This window comes from Silurus meridionalis, chromosome 4, assembly GCF_014805685.1.
Source record: "Silurus meridionalis isolate SWU-2019-XX chromosome 4, ASM1480568v1, whole genome shotgun sequence".
NCBI lineage: Eukaryota > Metazoa > Chordata > Actinopteri > Siluriformes > Siluridae > Silurus > Silurus meridionalis.
The window spans coordinates 27779459-27796286 of record NC_060887.1 but is presented as its reverse complement, the minus strand read 5'-3'; the positions used below and the strand labels follow the sequence as shown (position 1 = coordinate 27796286).

The following is a 16828-nucleotide window of genomic DNA, read 5'->3' as shown; positions in this document are numbered from 1 at the left end:
ACAGTTTGTGTGTTTCCTGCTGCCAAGCCTCTGAGAAATGACTTCTTAAAGACTGGCTTGAAGGAGTGAAATAGTGGCCAGCCTTCCTGAAATACGGCAAAAAAGCCTCTATGCTCAACAGGGTCTTACACTGGCAAATTTGTAACAATTTGCAATAATCAGATTGTATGATGCATCATAAAGGTGAAGTTTCGATCCAGTAAACGGTTAGTGTTTAAAATGGAACGAAGTCGAACTACTGTTTTATTGAAATTCGTAAGATTTCTCAGTTGTTCTGTTGAAACTTACAGTTTAAAACCTTATTCTTTTGTGCTAAAGTACACTAAATAGACAAATGTTTGTTTGACACCTGACCATAAGATTCATATCTTTTTTGAGTATCTTATTCAACATTTTGTCCCGTATTTGCTGTTATGAAACTCTCCACTTTCCCTGAAGATGTTCCTCTAGATTTTAAAAGGTGTGCTCGTGGAGATTTGTGCTCATTCAGACACAAGGGTGTTAGTAAAGTCAGGTACTGATGTAGGCTGAGGAGGCCTGGGGTGCAGTCAACATTCAGACGTTCAGTAGGGTTGAGGTCAGATCTTTATAGCAGGCCACTCAAGATCGTCCATTCCAACCCATGTAAACCATATCTTCATGGAGCTGGTTTTGTGCAGAGTGGTGTAGTCATGCTGGAACAGGTTTGGGTCTCCTAGTTCTAATGAAGGGAATATTTAATGATTCTGCATCCAAAGACATTGTATACAATTGTGTGCCCCTAACACTCTTATAAAGGTTTGTGGAAGAGCTACAGTTGGCTTGAAAAGTCTGCTGTCCCAGTACTTCTGTCCATATTGTGTTAATTAGATAATGCTATAAAGTTTGGGCTTACAGCATCACTAATTATAACCTGGAGTATTTAATTGCTCTGTTGTATATTTTGGCTTTCTGGGGTAAAAAGAGATGTAACTGCTGCTAAATTATGGGGATCTCTGCTTTTGCATCTCAACATTTAACAAAACATAAATGTATTTTACTAAATACTATGTAGAAATGACTTTCTTTAGACTACTTTTGTAACAAAACCATGGCTGCTTGTCTGCACTGGATGAAGGTTACAAAATCTTTGTACAAAATCATTGTTTGAGCAATGAGAACACATTGCACAATCTTTCAATTTCCACTTAACATGTCAGAGCAGTCTACCATGTGACTTTATATGTACAGAAATAAAAGATAACGTGGAGGAAATATTGTTTGGTGAGACTGTTCTGTACAGAGAACTAGAGGTAAAAAAAAAGTAGCACTTGTTTGTATTTATTATTTGTTTTATTTTGTGCTGCCAGGAATCATGTTTGGTTTTTATATTTGCTGTTTCTTACATCCAATTGAGTCTGACCTGACAAATAGGTTCTTTTAAAAGCAATATAATGATGCTTACATGTTGCCTTTGCCCTACCAAACATCTTTACATAGATGACGAAGATAAACTGGGGTTTAGGGATCTGATGCGATTGAAAGCAGTATGTTTTCCTTTCAGATTCCCGACGGCTGTTTCTCATCACTGTGTTTGCAACAAGATGCACAGGGGTTCACAGTACGTGATTCATTGCTGAGAAAATTAAACATGCATACAAATATCAGAGGCTCAGCAATCACTCCCAGACTAAAAAAAACAAGGTGTCACCAAACTTTCCGCATTACAAAAATTAGCCTGTGCCTGGGACATCTTGTAGTGTACATTAAGCTTTAGGTTTGAATTTTTTCTTTTTCTTTTATTTCTTTTAATTTTTTTTTTATAATTACAGCTGTAAAAAGTCTAAAGTCAAACTTTCTCAACCATTAGTTAGCTTAGTATGCTTTTCTCGCATGGGTAATGATATTCTTTAAATTACTAGATTTATCAATGTCACAACTGCACATCTATTCAAAAACTAATCAAATCAGTACAGATGTTGTCTCCAACCTCAAGAAAGGATTTATACAATTGAGTGTTTCCCACACAATTCCTATAACTTTCTTCATGTGTGAATTGAGCAAAAGGAACACATTTTAATTCAGGAAATCTTGTAGTTTGTCTTCATGGACATTGTACACAGGAGTGTTGTGCTGTGGCAGGTTTGGACCCTTTTTTTCAGTAAAGAGAAATCTCAATGGTTTAAAATACAAACACATGAGAAAACAGTGTGGATCTACCTTGCTGTATGGGTGTAATGACCGGATTTCAAAAATACTGCATATATAGTGACTTTATTTTTATGTTAACCTTTATAATTTACCTTTTTTTCTTTAAATAATCTTGCATTATCATTTTCATTTATTGTATTGTTCACTTCCCAGGCTGCCCTATGTGTCCACAAAGGCTGCAGTTTCAGTTTACGAGCTGATGTTGCATATTAATTAGGTATAAGATTATAAAATAAGCCATTATCAGTAATGTACAATGTACAGCATAGTGAGATGTTTTATATCCCAAAATTTGGGGTCAGAGATCAGGACTTGCCATGACATGACACCTTGGGAGTAGAGAAGGTTAAAGACCTTGCTCAGGGTTCCAGCAGTGGCAGCTTGGCAGTGTTGGGACTTGACACCCAACCGTCTGACCCAGAGTAACCTAAAGCCTTATCTGTCAAGTCACCACAGCTCTCTGTAAATCTTTTTTCAGTATATACGTTTAATGATGATGCACATGACCATACATGTCAGGTGAAATCACAGTGGCCATGACTTGCACCTCTGCCAATAAGCTGCAGTGATCTAATAAGCCCAGAATAACACTTTTTGTGTTATCTTGACACCTGTGCTAGTTCTGCAGAGGTGTGCTGGAGGGCAAAATGAGTTCAATGATTGCAAATCTGTCCTGCAGTCTTGTATTTAATCTTCATTTGAATTGAAACTGTTTACACACCAAAAGCTTGTCATTATTAGAACCATGTGCATGTTTTGCTGTAATAAATTAGTTTGGTATAAACACAATGCAGCTGCATTTATTCAATAAGATGTGGCTGCTGCTACTGCTGCTCTGGCAGTGTCCTCAGCTGTGGTGTCTTTCCACTCAGTGCCTGTGCTCCCTCATGCTGTGCTAAGCCTCTCTGTGGTGATAATGGGAGATGAGGGGACCAATTGAGAATGAGGGGAAGTGATGAGGCGTTCTGTCAGTCCCCTAAGGGCATTCACAATCCTGCCTGCCTTCTGATGGCTGTATTTAGCACTGCCAGGCTTCCACAAGCCTGTCTGGTCATACTGTACACACACTCTGCTTCCTGTCTCTTTTTAACCAACATGCTCACTTCAAACCCACCCACACTTAGCTTATTAACTCAGCTGGAGCTATATATGTTATACCATATAGAATTCACATTACCTTTTCTCTCTCTATACTCACATTATGATTATTTTTAGTTTTCTGAGTACTGGAATTAACAGAGGTGAATTTTCTCATGGACATACAGTATCTAAATGAATTTCTTTCTTCATGTTTATGTGCCTTAAATAAATAAATAAATAAATAAATAAATAAATAAATAAATAAATAAATATAAACAATATTGGACCACATAGCAACATATTTATTTGCAAATCTAGATAAGTTGATTGGATTTTGTCTCTTTGGATAATAGAAACATGCACAACAAAACAATGCACATTTGTAGGAGCAGCGTATTTTTGGATGATTATTATTTTTGGAATTCAAGCTGTCTGCATGAAACTGTAATTAATATTCCATGCTTGATAATGTCCATCTTAAATAAATAACTGGACCCATTATTTCCAAAGTATAAAAGCAGTGATTCTGTAAGGTTAGCATTTGAAAAGCACTTCATCTCATTCAATCTGACTTCTAATTAGCCTCCTATAATGCTAATGTACTATCATATTAAATGGGCAATAACAAATAATTTGACCCTTCACACAAATTAATGCAGGATAGCAATTTAATGCTGTGCACTTTTGAATTAGAAATGAATCCTACCCTCTGCCCTACCCTTTCCTGAGTAATAATAGATCATAATTTACAGTAGGAAATAGATTTAGAAATGTTTTCAGTCATGCAGCCATATTAATCAGTGTGCAGTCTGTAACCGTTTTCTCCTGGCAAAGTTTGTGATGGTTCCAGAGCCTTAACACTGGGTGCAAAATGATAGAATTCACACTGGATGTCATGTTTACCATAACATGGCACCATACACACTCATTCAGAGACTCATTCAACACCAAAATGCAATTTAACATAGTCAATGCACATACCTGCATGTTTTTGTCATTTTAAGGAAACCAGAGGAAATCCAGATGGACAAGGGGAGAACATGTGAAATCCCACACTCACTATACCCTGAGCTCAGGAGCACATTAGCTATGGGGGGCCAGTGCTACCTGCTAGGCTACTTTGTGCTGCCCATCACTGTGACAAGTAAACAATATTTCTTGTTTTGTGCTGCTGGCATTGATATAAAACACTGCACATGATAATGCAGGGTTTCTAAATGGGTATAAGTAAAAAGCTAAATGTAAAATACCAGACATTATATGTTAGCCTTTATTTAAGAGAGAGGAATTAATTACTGCCTTTTACACTCAGTAATTACAATTAAATTCATGGCATTTGCCAGAATGACTTACAAAAGCGCTCTCTATCAATAAATACATTTTGATATTGGTTCAGTTGCTATCTAGAATTGAGACCTCGAATAGCATTAGACCTAGAATACCATGGCTGTAAACATGTAGCTACCGATGCAGCTGCGGCACTACAATGGTGACCAAATGTTGGTAATATTAAAGAGGTTTTGGTTTATCGCAGCAGTTTAGAAATAAACAATTTTAACAAGCCATTTTAATTTGTACTTTTGGAGCACTTCCTCTTATCATTTGCACTATAAGAGCCTTCCTCTTTTCATCTTGCACCCTGTGTGTGTGTGGTTTAGAGAGATTTGTACAGCAGGCTCAGGATGGAAAGGCAGCTAATCGAGAGTGACACAATGATCAGCCTTAGTTAATGAACTGCTCACGTTTTAAATATGACTGACCTGTCCAACAAAGAGGTGATTTTCAGTTTGAACCACTATGTCACTGTCTCTAGGATGCATGTGTGTGTAAATTTATAGGGTTTGGTTAGATTGAGTATTGGGTTTGGAAGCCTCAGAGTCTTATGGTATAATGAATGGGCCATCATGCCTGTTTAAATCTACATAATATTATGTGACATGTGACTTCCGCTTTGAGCTCCTCTAACTCTCTTTAAGAACTGACTGTGCGCAGTGCAGTGACATTTTCATAATCACACGTGATTAGATTTCACTAATGGATTTCTTTAGCGCATTTTCACATTTCATTACAGAAATAGAAAACTAGGTGAATGTAATACTCAGTGGAAAAAAAAGCCATTAGACATCATTTGGACTGCAAAGTCATACATAACAGAATACTATGCATTAGGGGTGTAACGGTACACAAAATTCACAGTTCTGTACGTACTTCAGATTTTAAGTCATGGTTCAGTTTAATTTTGGTAAGGTTAGGAAGAAATGCAAAACATTTATTAATGCAGTTTATTATTATTAACATCTTTTTACACAGTTTACATTTTTAAAACAATTTTGAATAAAATGCCTGGTTAAATATATAAAATATTATTGTATAAAATTTTATATAATAAATCAACTTAATGCAATACACTTTATTATATTTTTTAAATTGAGAAATCAATTAAATTGGAACTAATTAATTAGATTAAATAAAGGAAAAAAAAATAAAATGGTTTACAGTTGTTAGACCCAATTTGGGACCTCACTACAGATCTATATACACAGTAAGTGTGTGTGTGTGTGTGTGTGTGTGTGTGTGTGTGTGTGTGTGTGTGTGTGTGTGTTTTACATGTAATATGTACATTTTTTACGTTATGACCTACTTAACTGTTCTGCTTATTTCAGCATACTTTAACAAATGTCTCAATTCCTTCCATCCCTCATTCAGTCACTCCCTCAATATGTGGAATTGTCAATATTTTCTCCTTTTAAGAGAAGTTCTTGGAGTTGGACATAAAACCCTAAAGACTACAAAGCTCCATTTTCTGGTTATTGGCTAATGCTAGAGCGATGGATTCTGACACTGATCTATCTTTAGTTTCTTTTTTATACCCCTGGCATTGTTGTGTATGTTTTCAAAATAATAACGATAATAATAAATGCACTCAAAGTTCAAGGCGGAGACTAGACAAACTTGCGGTTCACCACTTAATACATTCCTGATGGTACTCAGATTGTAACCATGTGCCGCATGTAAAAAGGATTGCATTTGGTACATGGAAAATATCTGTATTACTACACCCCTACTACGCAGGGAAAAGCAATTCAATTCAGATGTAAACTTCTAGAAGAACTTTTAATTGTTGGCATTAGGATCTGAATCTCAGATGGGTTTAGTGTTTCAAATGATAATAAGAAGGCATATGTATATTTGTGTGTGTGTGAAAAGAAAAGGAGAGGTGATGCTGTTTGCATGGCTATGTGTAAGTGAGAGAAAGGGAGAGAGAGAAGTGAGAAAGGCAGAAAGAGAAAAGCAACGAGGGCGAAGCTTATAAGAGTGGTGCCAGTAGCCCACCAGCCAGGCTCAAACTCAAGAAGCACAGAAGTTGTTTCTTGGCTGACAAAAGTAATTAATCCTCCTACTCTGTAAAAATGAATTGGATTATTTGGCCACGAGGCAGAACTAATCTCATGTACAGTGTCCTCTGTGGCACAGACCTGACCCCCCAGCACTTTTCCCTCAGGGACAATACCAAATGAGAACTCTTTCGCTATTCCTTATTCCTTCTAATTCTTTTTTTTTTTTTTTTTATAATGTATTGTATCAAATAAATGTTTGGATCAGACCCCTTATAGTGTATTAGAAAATAATACTGTAATGCCTTTGTAGTATTGATGTGGAATCTCAGAGTGGTGCAAAGGCCACTGTATAAATGCTAGATGCTGACATTTTCAGGTGTGTATATGCCATGCTCATGGCTGATGAGATATTTGTACCGTCAAAGTGTCCTTGAGACATTATTTCAACTGTTACACACTCTTCTACTGGATGCAAATGCATAATCTCATTGGTACCACAGGTCTGTTTAAAGCCATAATTACAGTCATTGTCTAACATAGGACTTAATTAAGGCTATCGCACTATTACACACTAATATGCGAAAATGTCTGTGGATGGATGCACACATATGAGTGCTAGGGTTAAATTGCTTCACACACATCCCGCTCTTTTCACACTGTGTCATCTGTGCTGATACTGAATGCTGTTTAACACGCCGACCCAATTAACCACACAAGTCTGAGTCTGAGACTCCAACATTCCAAACACCACATGGTCTACAGCTTTGATGCATCTGAACAGAAATCCTTTCGTCTCAGTATATGACACTGCTGTAATTATGTATTTATCTGAACAAATATATGATTCAGTAATATTAAATAAATTTAATCTATACTGTGAGAATCGCTACTGATCTCCTACTGAACTTTTTGTTCTTCACAGATTTCAAAGCTTACTTTCCCAAGAAAGACACAAAGCTCTGCAATGTCTTACGGATCCATTGACGGTGGCTCATTTGGCAGCAGGAATCCATTCGGTGGTCCCACAAGGCAGGGCTACCAGCCAGTAGGTAAGGACCCATTACTTTCCTATAGACAACGTATAATCTAAACACACGGTGTGGCTTCAATACGAGAGTTTATGCCACACTATTTATCATCATGGCTGGTTCACTGAAATACCATAAATCATTTGACAAAGACAAAGTGGAATTCCCGACTTATTTGCAAAGCCATTGGATTCTCTGTTTGCTTCCCATAAATCATTATGTAACTAATCAGCCATATGGCTTATTATAACAAAGGTCTACTTCAGCAGATTCAAATGTTCCTAGTGATTATATGACAGGTTAGACACTGAGACACTGTGCCTTTAAAATATTTTGCTGTAGTAGTCTGATGTCACAGCAGAAAATTAAGTAATTGCATTGTAAAATCAGTCCATAAATGCCTAGCAGTGCGGCCTGATCACCCAATCCAGAGTGCTATAATTTGTAGCAACAGTTCTCCAAGTAAGGTCCAGTAAGTCCTTAAAGTGCATCCAGAAGGGCTGTGATTTTCTTACTGGGTGGAGATGACAACCCACCTTTAACTTGACAGACTTGGAAAGAGAATGACAATGAAACACAAAAAACACACAAGCAAACACAATCCAAACCACAATCCAGAATTAACTTTCAAATTTAGACAAAGGTCAAGGTTTAATAGCATCACAAAACCAAAGAGCAATCTAAAATTATATTAAAGTATGTAAAGGCAAGTATGCTTGTCATTCGTATACATTTCACTAGTTATATGAAGCATATACATTTATTACTAAATTAATAAAAAGAAATTGGTCTATAAATAATACCTAATCTTGAACCTAACATATTGTGTTTGTAAAAGGTTAAAGAATAAAGAGATATAAAGCTCTAATAAATAGCTGTAACATTATTGTACACATTTGAATAATGAGTTTAATATCACAATATTTGGACTGCTGATGGGATCCATTTTTATTTCTTTTACAGTTAAACAGGTCCCTAATGTATGCAAAAGCAGGTGATTTTTGCAAGTAGTCCACTGGTGATTTATTCTTTTTTTGAACAGTAGTATATGGCAGTCATTACTTTGCATTTTATGCAATATATTTCAGAATAGCTTTTTATGAAATGTAACTTATGACTAACCCAAAGAAGCTTGACAAATAGCAGCTTGAAAGTTATATGTTTTGCATAATGACAATGCACAGCAAGCAATAAAGCCGTCTTGTCTGCTGATATAATACACCCTTAACATTGTTAAATAGAGAAAAGCTTCCAATCAGGAGCTGGAGTGTAGCAGCTATTGTCTGTGACAACATTGTGACTAAGGTGCCTTGAAAGCATAGTATAAAGCCCCTTTTATATTGTCATCTTAACTTTTTTTCCTTACTGATCTACAAAGTCTTAAGTGTCGTTTGATATAAAAAGAAGCATTTTCGAATCTTTAAACAAATAAGTGAAAATTACAGGCGGTAAAAACACATTTAAAGAGCATTCATATCAGTTATTATCACTCACTAAATTATAGAGGAATCGAAAAAGTCAAACAGTTTGTTAATGGACTTCCAAATGTGCTTTGATTTCATCTCTGACAATGACTGCTGTCTTTTGCAATAAAGCCTGAAAGTACGATTGGAGGCTTTCAAAGTAACATTTCACAATGCAGACAAAAACACATTCATGGTAAAGAAAGGGCTCTGATTGAAGAACAGTGTGAAGCTGTGAGAAAAGGTACAAATCCTTTAGCAAGTCTGTCACAGAAATGCTTTGAGTACTTTTTTAAATCATGATCAGCTAATGATCCTATTAATCGAGCGATCAATTACAGACTGTACGTAGGTATTTACAGTATTTGTACATAGGTAGTGTTTTTTAAGCTTAAGACAAAACATAGCAAGAGGCCGTAGAGGTAATAAACAGTGCTATTTTATGTGCAGACGAATACCAATACACCGTCGCTTATGCTTAATACAAGTTTTATCAAATGTCTGCGGAATGTTTGTTCATAATGAAGAGAAATCTCTCTGGCGTACTTTCCATTTCTGCATAGTGAGTCATTGTCATATTTGACACTTGGCAGGACAGCATATGAACCTGACATTCCCACTTATGCTCACGAAGGGGGCTTTGTTCACTGCACTCATAGCATTAATCATTCTCTAAACCAATGATATCAAACAACAGCTATTTTCATGAAAATAATGTTTTCCCTCACACAATCCTATTTAAAAATCACTTATATAAGAACAGCTTTTAGTTTGAACATTAAATATTCTGTAAAACTCTAGTAAAGCGGTGAAATTTATAAGAACAAAATCAAGGCACCTAAATAAACTCTAAATCTGTCAGATGCTTATTGATCCACTTACACCTGATTTTTTTCCCCCTAGTTTATTTTTAATAACTGCATTCTTTCAACATTTTATAGCAGTCTAACCACAGTGTTCATTATTGATACCTACAGAGTAAATTGACAGAAACAGAAAAATTCAATGGGCATAAACCTTTCAAACTTTTATGACTCATTCATTCCTCACATTAATGTTTATTCTATACTTTTCTATTACATTTAATTGGTAACACTTTACAACAGGGTTCCTCTATGAAAGCATTTACAGACTTTAAGTACTTACTGCTTCAGCAGTTAGTAATCTCTCAGTAAATACTAATCGATCTAATGATCTTGTAATAAGGGCTGTGTATGATACATGTAGATAATACAATAATCAAATCAAGTCCACTGGCTAGTATTGTTGTTTCAACCATATGCAGTACAGTACAACAACTTAGATTAACCCTAGATAACACAAAAACAACCTACAACAGTAACACATAAAGTGCTTGTGTGCAAGCATAACACAGTAAATTAAGAAAATTACACTTAAACTCTTGCTTAAGTTGGTAAGTAAAGCACTAATGGTAACAATTGTATAGGGTGTCTTTGGATGCAGTAGCATTGCATTTTCCCTTTACTTCACAAACAAGGAGACTCAAACCTGTTGCAGCATGACAATGCCCCTGTGCACAAAGTGAACTCTGAGTGATTCGAGTGAAAGATCGTGATTGGCCTGCTATAGAGCTCTGACCTTGATGCTACTGAACATCTTTAGGATGAAATAAATGCTGCCTGCACCCCAGGAGTCCTCACCCAACATCAGTACCTGCCTTTACTTATGCCCTTGTGGCTGAATGAGTTCAAATCTCTACAACCACATTTTAAAATCTGGTGGAACATCTTCCCAGAAGAGTGAAGATGATCATAACAGCATTAGTAATCAAGTTAGTATGCACTTCAACACCAGTTGAGGAACCATAATGTAAAAGCCTTTTATTACTTGAGTTTTCTATTAGTTTGCTAAAAAATAAAAAAGTTCCAATGATTTAAGAGGTCAAAACAGGTTGTTGTTGATCAGTTCTTCTTAGATAGACCAGTGGAAGGGAAAAGGGGAAATCTGTGATGTTTTTAGATCCATTATCAGTATAGGCTGAATATTGGACAACAGTGCAACAGTAATTAAAGTTGTATTACTAATAAATCGTAGTAGTGTTAAAGTGCTCTGGTGAAATATGCAGTGCAAATATTTGAGGTGAGAGAGAAAGACCGAGAGATGAGTAGAGGGAGATAGAGAGAGGGCTGAGTGTGAGGTTGCATTTGGAGGCTTCATGTCTCAGAGGAGAGTCGAGTGAGTCCTGCAGCTCCAGTCATTAGAGACAGGTCTTTGATCACAGGCAGACCTGTGTTCAGAAGCCTGTCAGCTTTGCTGTGTATCAGCACTCAGGCGTCAGCTAAGCTGAAGCGGGGCTAAGGCAATGATCAAAGCTAAGGTTAAGTCTCTAATGGAGTTGTCAGTTGAGCTAATCTTTCTCCTCCTACCTGCTGCCAAACCTTTCAGCTCCCTCCAGCATATGTATTTTTTTACCCTCACTCAAATGTTGGATGGCACCTTCCAAAGTTTTTGTTGTTGATCCCACTTTTTTATTCTTCCCAATTTATTTATTAGACTTTTTTAAAAGAATAGTTAATCACTTGTTCAGGTGCTTTCAGACAACAATAGAATTGATGACTGATTGTCTGAGATGCAGTTTGAGCTGTGGATTCTATTTTTAGCACACATTATGAGTAGTGTTTTAAACATAGGAACATTTTATTAGCCTATGCCTTTTTTTTTGTTCAATTTGGAGCACCTCTTAAACCCACTTTACACCTGACTGCAACAGCACTTGAGTTCTGGCATGGTTTTGAGCTGGAAACACATCATAACACATATTCAAACAATGTTATGTAGTGTACATCTATGATCTAAGCAGTGCATGGATGATATTTTAAAATGTACGAACAACACAATCAGTTTAAATGCAAACTTTGTGAAAGTTATTCATGAACCTTCTACTGTACCTCCTTATGTAATCATATCATATAATTATGTGCCTTAGTAGTACATGTAAAAATGCTAGTCAAGGTAAATTTTAGTGCATTTATTAAACTAATGAATGGCATGAATGATGTTCATTTCGCTGTCGCACACAGCTTTTCAAAAAAGTGTCTTTAAAAGTGTAAAAAAAAAATCTCCAGTGTGATATTTCCCTGTCATGTTTTTGTAAAGTCTAATTGCATTTTAATTGCTTTTATCATCATAGAACAAATGACAATACAGTCTAGTAATTAAATAACCCAAAATCTTTGCGGAACCTTATAACTGGTCATTTCCAGACCTTAATGGGACACAAAATGACTGCTTTATCATATATAGCTGGGCTTGAAGAGTTAAACCCTTACTGAGAGTTAGAACTACACATAAATGTCTAATACACAGTACTACTATTTAATATTTACTATTTAATGTGTACAGTAGTAGCCTTTTCTGGTTATATGAAATTGTTCCAGTAAAATAAAAATCAATAATATAATGTAAAAAATATATCCACAAATTTCTAGCTTAGGTTAAGCTTTGGTTTATCAAATATTTAGTAAATTATAATTACAAAAATAATTCATATTATTGATTGAGCTATTTATTTGGCAATCAGAGAGCTCCAGCTACTCTGTGCTTCATTTTGAGCTTTGCTGTAGAGAAACGCTCTTATGAAAAGTCTAATGATGGCACACTGAATCTCTGGCAAGTTCCACAAGCAGCCACTTAAGTGGTCGAAGCTAAAGCGCAGTCTGCAGCAGCACTATTATGACACAAACATAGCAGAGACAAAGTGATATAAGGTTTGTTGCTCACTATTTCTTGCTCTTTTACACTCACAGACATATCTGTTAGACAGCATTGTCCAGTGCTTGGTGTAAGTGGAGAGCAGAAAGAGAGGCTTTTGTGTTTGCTCAGTGATGTTTAGAGCATACAGAGTGCTTGGTGCTCATGTTCTATTGCAGTGGCATGTGTATCACGTCTAAGGCTAATCACTGTAATGTAAAGATCTAGAACATTGTACTTTATGTATTGTGTGTGTGTGTGTGTGTATTTATATGTATCTACGGGTTGTGTGCGTCTGCATAGTATTAACAAAAAGTATTAGGACACCTGACTATGTATATGTAAATACAGTATATGTCTCTGTAATAGCACTAGTGCTGTAGACTTTCATCAATAAGAAAGTTAATGACAAAAATAAACCTTTTCTTCACATTTGTTGATTATACATTGGAAAGGGCAACATTTGCATTAGGTCTTGATTGTATTTCAGTTCAGGACGATCTTGTGACTTTATATCTTATCTAATATAACAGAGTTTACTGAAAAATATCTTTCTGCAATAATCAAACCCAGGTTAAAGAAAGGCTCACTTTTCTCAAGAAAGTTCTGCTTCGAAGCCTGTTAAAGTGTCCCGAAAATCTGGAATAACTTTAATAATGTCTAAGGCTTTTTCTGTTCAGATCTTATGATTAGTGAAATTGCTTCAGGTTGCCTGATATCAGTCTGAACAAATCTGGCTGGCTGAGGCTCAATAAAATGTGCAGAAAAATAAGGCAATGTAAAATCTCTCTGCTGGTTTTATAAGATTTATTAGTATATGAACATATAATAAACATAAGATGCATTCTGTTTCGTCATAAAAAAAAAAATATGTTGAAATTTAAGCAAAAATAATTTGAAAATGAAATTGAAAATGCCTGACATTTTGAGCACTATATTATATAACTAATTTGTATGTTTGTGTTTTGACAGAAATTCATAACATGGCTTTAAATAAAATCCCACTGCCCTGCCTTTCGACTATGTGTATGATTTTCTCATTAGATCAGGTTGGAAAACTACCAGTGAAAGATCACTGCTCAGTCAGTAGGTTCAGAGAGAGATTAGGGGCAGCATATATATATATATATATATATATCACAGCCTGACACTAATTGCAATGGTATTATTTGAGTTAATAAAGTAAGATCTAATTAGCATTGTACAATGTAGTGCATAGAATGTAAGGTGAGGTTTTTCAGACATAGACTGAAACATGGTGTATATAATAGTAAAACTGTCTGTGTTCCCATATGTGTATTGTGAAAATCATGTTAAAATAAAAGATTGATTTATATGAAAATGACTGACTAATTAAAAAAATGACATTCGAAAAATCTGAAACTGAAATGATCTGAAAGATAATGTGGTGTTTAAAATCAAAGTATTCAGATAATAAACATTCACATTTCCTTTGTTACCTCATTATTATTGGTGTACACCCAATTTAATGAGGTACCCTGAATAGAAGTTTTGAGATAGTTTGATGACTAGTCTCCCTGGAACCAAACATAATAACTCTTTGCAGAATCTATCAGTTGCTAAATAACTATAATTAAAATTTTGCCACACATAAAACCATAAACATTATGGCATGCAGTGAAATGCTTATGAACACCAGTAAACAAAATGTTGTCTGGGCAGTCATCATCTTTTAAAGAAACCCTAATGAACTACTATGAACACTTATGTGCTTGATATTTAAATTAGAATATATGTACAGTACCTTCCAAAAAAAATTCATATACTGCAGGAACAAGAATATGAGAAAAGTAGGCACTTACAAAGTACCCCACATCGAAGATACATTCTTACTGTGTTCAGTTTAATGCCTGAGCAGTGGGTTAATAAGGCCACTACACTTTTTCACCACTGATTATAAATCACACGATGCCATAATCCAGTTTTACTGCAAAGAGCTGAGCTGAACTTTGGCTACTCCAAATAACTTCCCAAAACTGGCCTTACAATTTGGTTATGTACAGTGTTGCTAAAATAGCAGTCGAAAGGTTGTGTCCTTAGAGTAGAGGTGTTTGTGTGTGTGTGTGTGTGTGTGTGTGTGTGTGTGTGTGTGTGTGTGTGTGTGTGTGCACGCTGAAAATGCCATGCAGCAAAACAAAACCAGGTTAAAAATCACTCTAAAGGCATAGCACAGCTCAAAAGTGAAAAGTGAGGTGAGAGAGGTTTTGGATGGGGAATGCAGCTGTGAAACTTGGTGCTGCTGCTATCTCAGATTCCCAGTAGTTTGTGGGTTTGGTGTCTCATCGCTTTCTAGAGTTCACTGGCCCTTGGGGAATCAGGAAAGATAGCAAGGCTGAAGTTTAACAGTAGTGTAAATTGCCTTGGAGAGCTCCCTGAAACTGCTTCTTCTTCTCCTCTTTCAGCAAGAGGCATTTTTACTTCCCTGCATCAAACCCACCAGCTGTGGGGGCTCTCTGTAATCAGTGGGTTCCAGCCCTGAGTAATTCTACCTAGTCCCACCTCAGACATACAGTATCTGCAACTGTTTTTGGGTGACCTGCTGTCTCGTTTGTTTGAATCAGTTGAATCAGTGAGGACTTACCCGACTTAATCCACCTCTTAATACCACCACAATCACGTTACAATTATAGAAATTATCTACTATACATAAACGCAATATAACAGCTCGCTGCATTTCAGAGAGAGGCATTTTACATATGGAGGGTGAATACCATTTTATTAAAGCAAGAAACCCAGTTAAGACTCCAAACCTCTACACTACAACCGCAACTGTGCACCTACATCATCTGGAGCAGTTCAGAATTAATACTTGTTTAATAATCTTTCTTTCAGCTTCTCCCATTAGGGGTCGCCATAGCGGACCATCCGCATGTTTGATTTGGCATATGTTTTTACGCTGGATGCCCTTCCTAACACAACCCTCCTCATTTATCCGGGCTTGGGACCGGCACTAAGAGTGGCTGGGGTTGGTTCCCTGACCGGGGAACGAACCCGGGCCGCAGCGGTGAGAGTGCCGCATTCTAACCACTAGACCACCAGGGAAATTAATACTTGTTTAATAACATGACAAAAACATTCAAAATTAAATAAAATACAAAGCTACTCACCAGAGTGTTAGAGAACCACCAGCCACGCCTCCCTCCTTCACTCAACACTCTCGCTCAGCTTCTCCCTCCTACTAATCATCTACACCTGTCTCCCATTTACCTGTCCACTTTATAAGGTCCCTGTTCCCCTTCACTCACGGTCCAGGTTACTACCATAGATCATTCCGGACTATCTACTGCTCTGTTCCCTGTGCTCCCATGCTCCTGGCTATGCTTCGCAGGAAGCACTCAGTTAAGTGTATCATTTGCTCCAGTCACATCTCAAACTCTGTTTGTTTAGACAAAATAAAGACATTCTGTTTTACTCCCGGTTTCTGATGCATGGTCTATCCGTGACACAGAGATGCAGACTCATAATTTGCACTGCTCCTCAGACGCTGTAAGCCAGTGGTACCCCTGGTACTTTCAATGGTCTGGAAGTGGAGAACAAACCCTTTCCTGGGCTGAGACAAGCTAGATAGCTTCGGGGTTGGGCGACCTCTCCTCACAATATCTAGCTTTTTTTGAAAATGTATTTTTAAGTATGTTCAAGACCAAATCAATTTATTTTCCTCCGTAGGTGTAAAAAAAGTCTAACTCAGATGTATTCATGTGTGCAGATCACTACACATGTGTTTTTGCCAGTGGAACTTTGCTGTAACAGTTTACTTCTGACCAACAAATCAGAGGATGGAAAAATGCTGATGCAACTCTGGGCCAGCTAGCTGGCCCTGTGAGGCAAACATGAAATCTGATTGGTTAAAAAAACAGACCCGTTGGTAATATTTTCAATGGTAAAAGTGCCAGCACTACAGACTTTGCTGGCCCTGGGCAGATTAGATTGACATAAACACATAGAGGCTGAAATCTGAATGGACAAAAATGTAACATCCACATACACGTACTGGAAGCAGTGCAGCAAAGAGAAACTC

At 36.7% G+C, this 16828-nt stretch overlaps 1 protein-coding gene across 2 annotated transcripts in view; it reads left to right on the top strand.

Annotated features, from left to right (window-relative positions):
* Positions 1-16828, top strand: part of tsnare1 (T-SNARE Domain Containing 1) — a 136565-nt gene that overhangs the window by 30900 nt on the left and 88837 nt on the right. For both annotated transcript variants that reach the window (XM_046848242.1, XM_046848243.1), the window contains exons 2-3: positions 1651-1662; positions 7510-7636. In XM_046848242.1, coding sequence (XP_046704198.1) covers positions 7552-7636 — 85 coding nt within the window. In that variant the 5' untranslated portion in view covers positions 1651-1662; positions 7510-7551. The remainder of the gene's footprint in view (positions 1-1650; positions 1663-7509; positions 7637-16828) is intronic.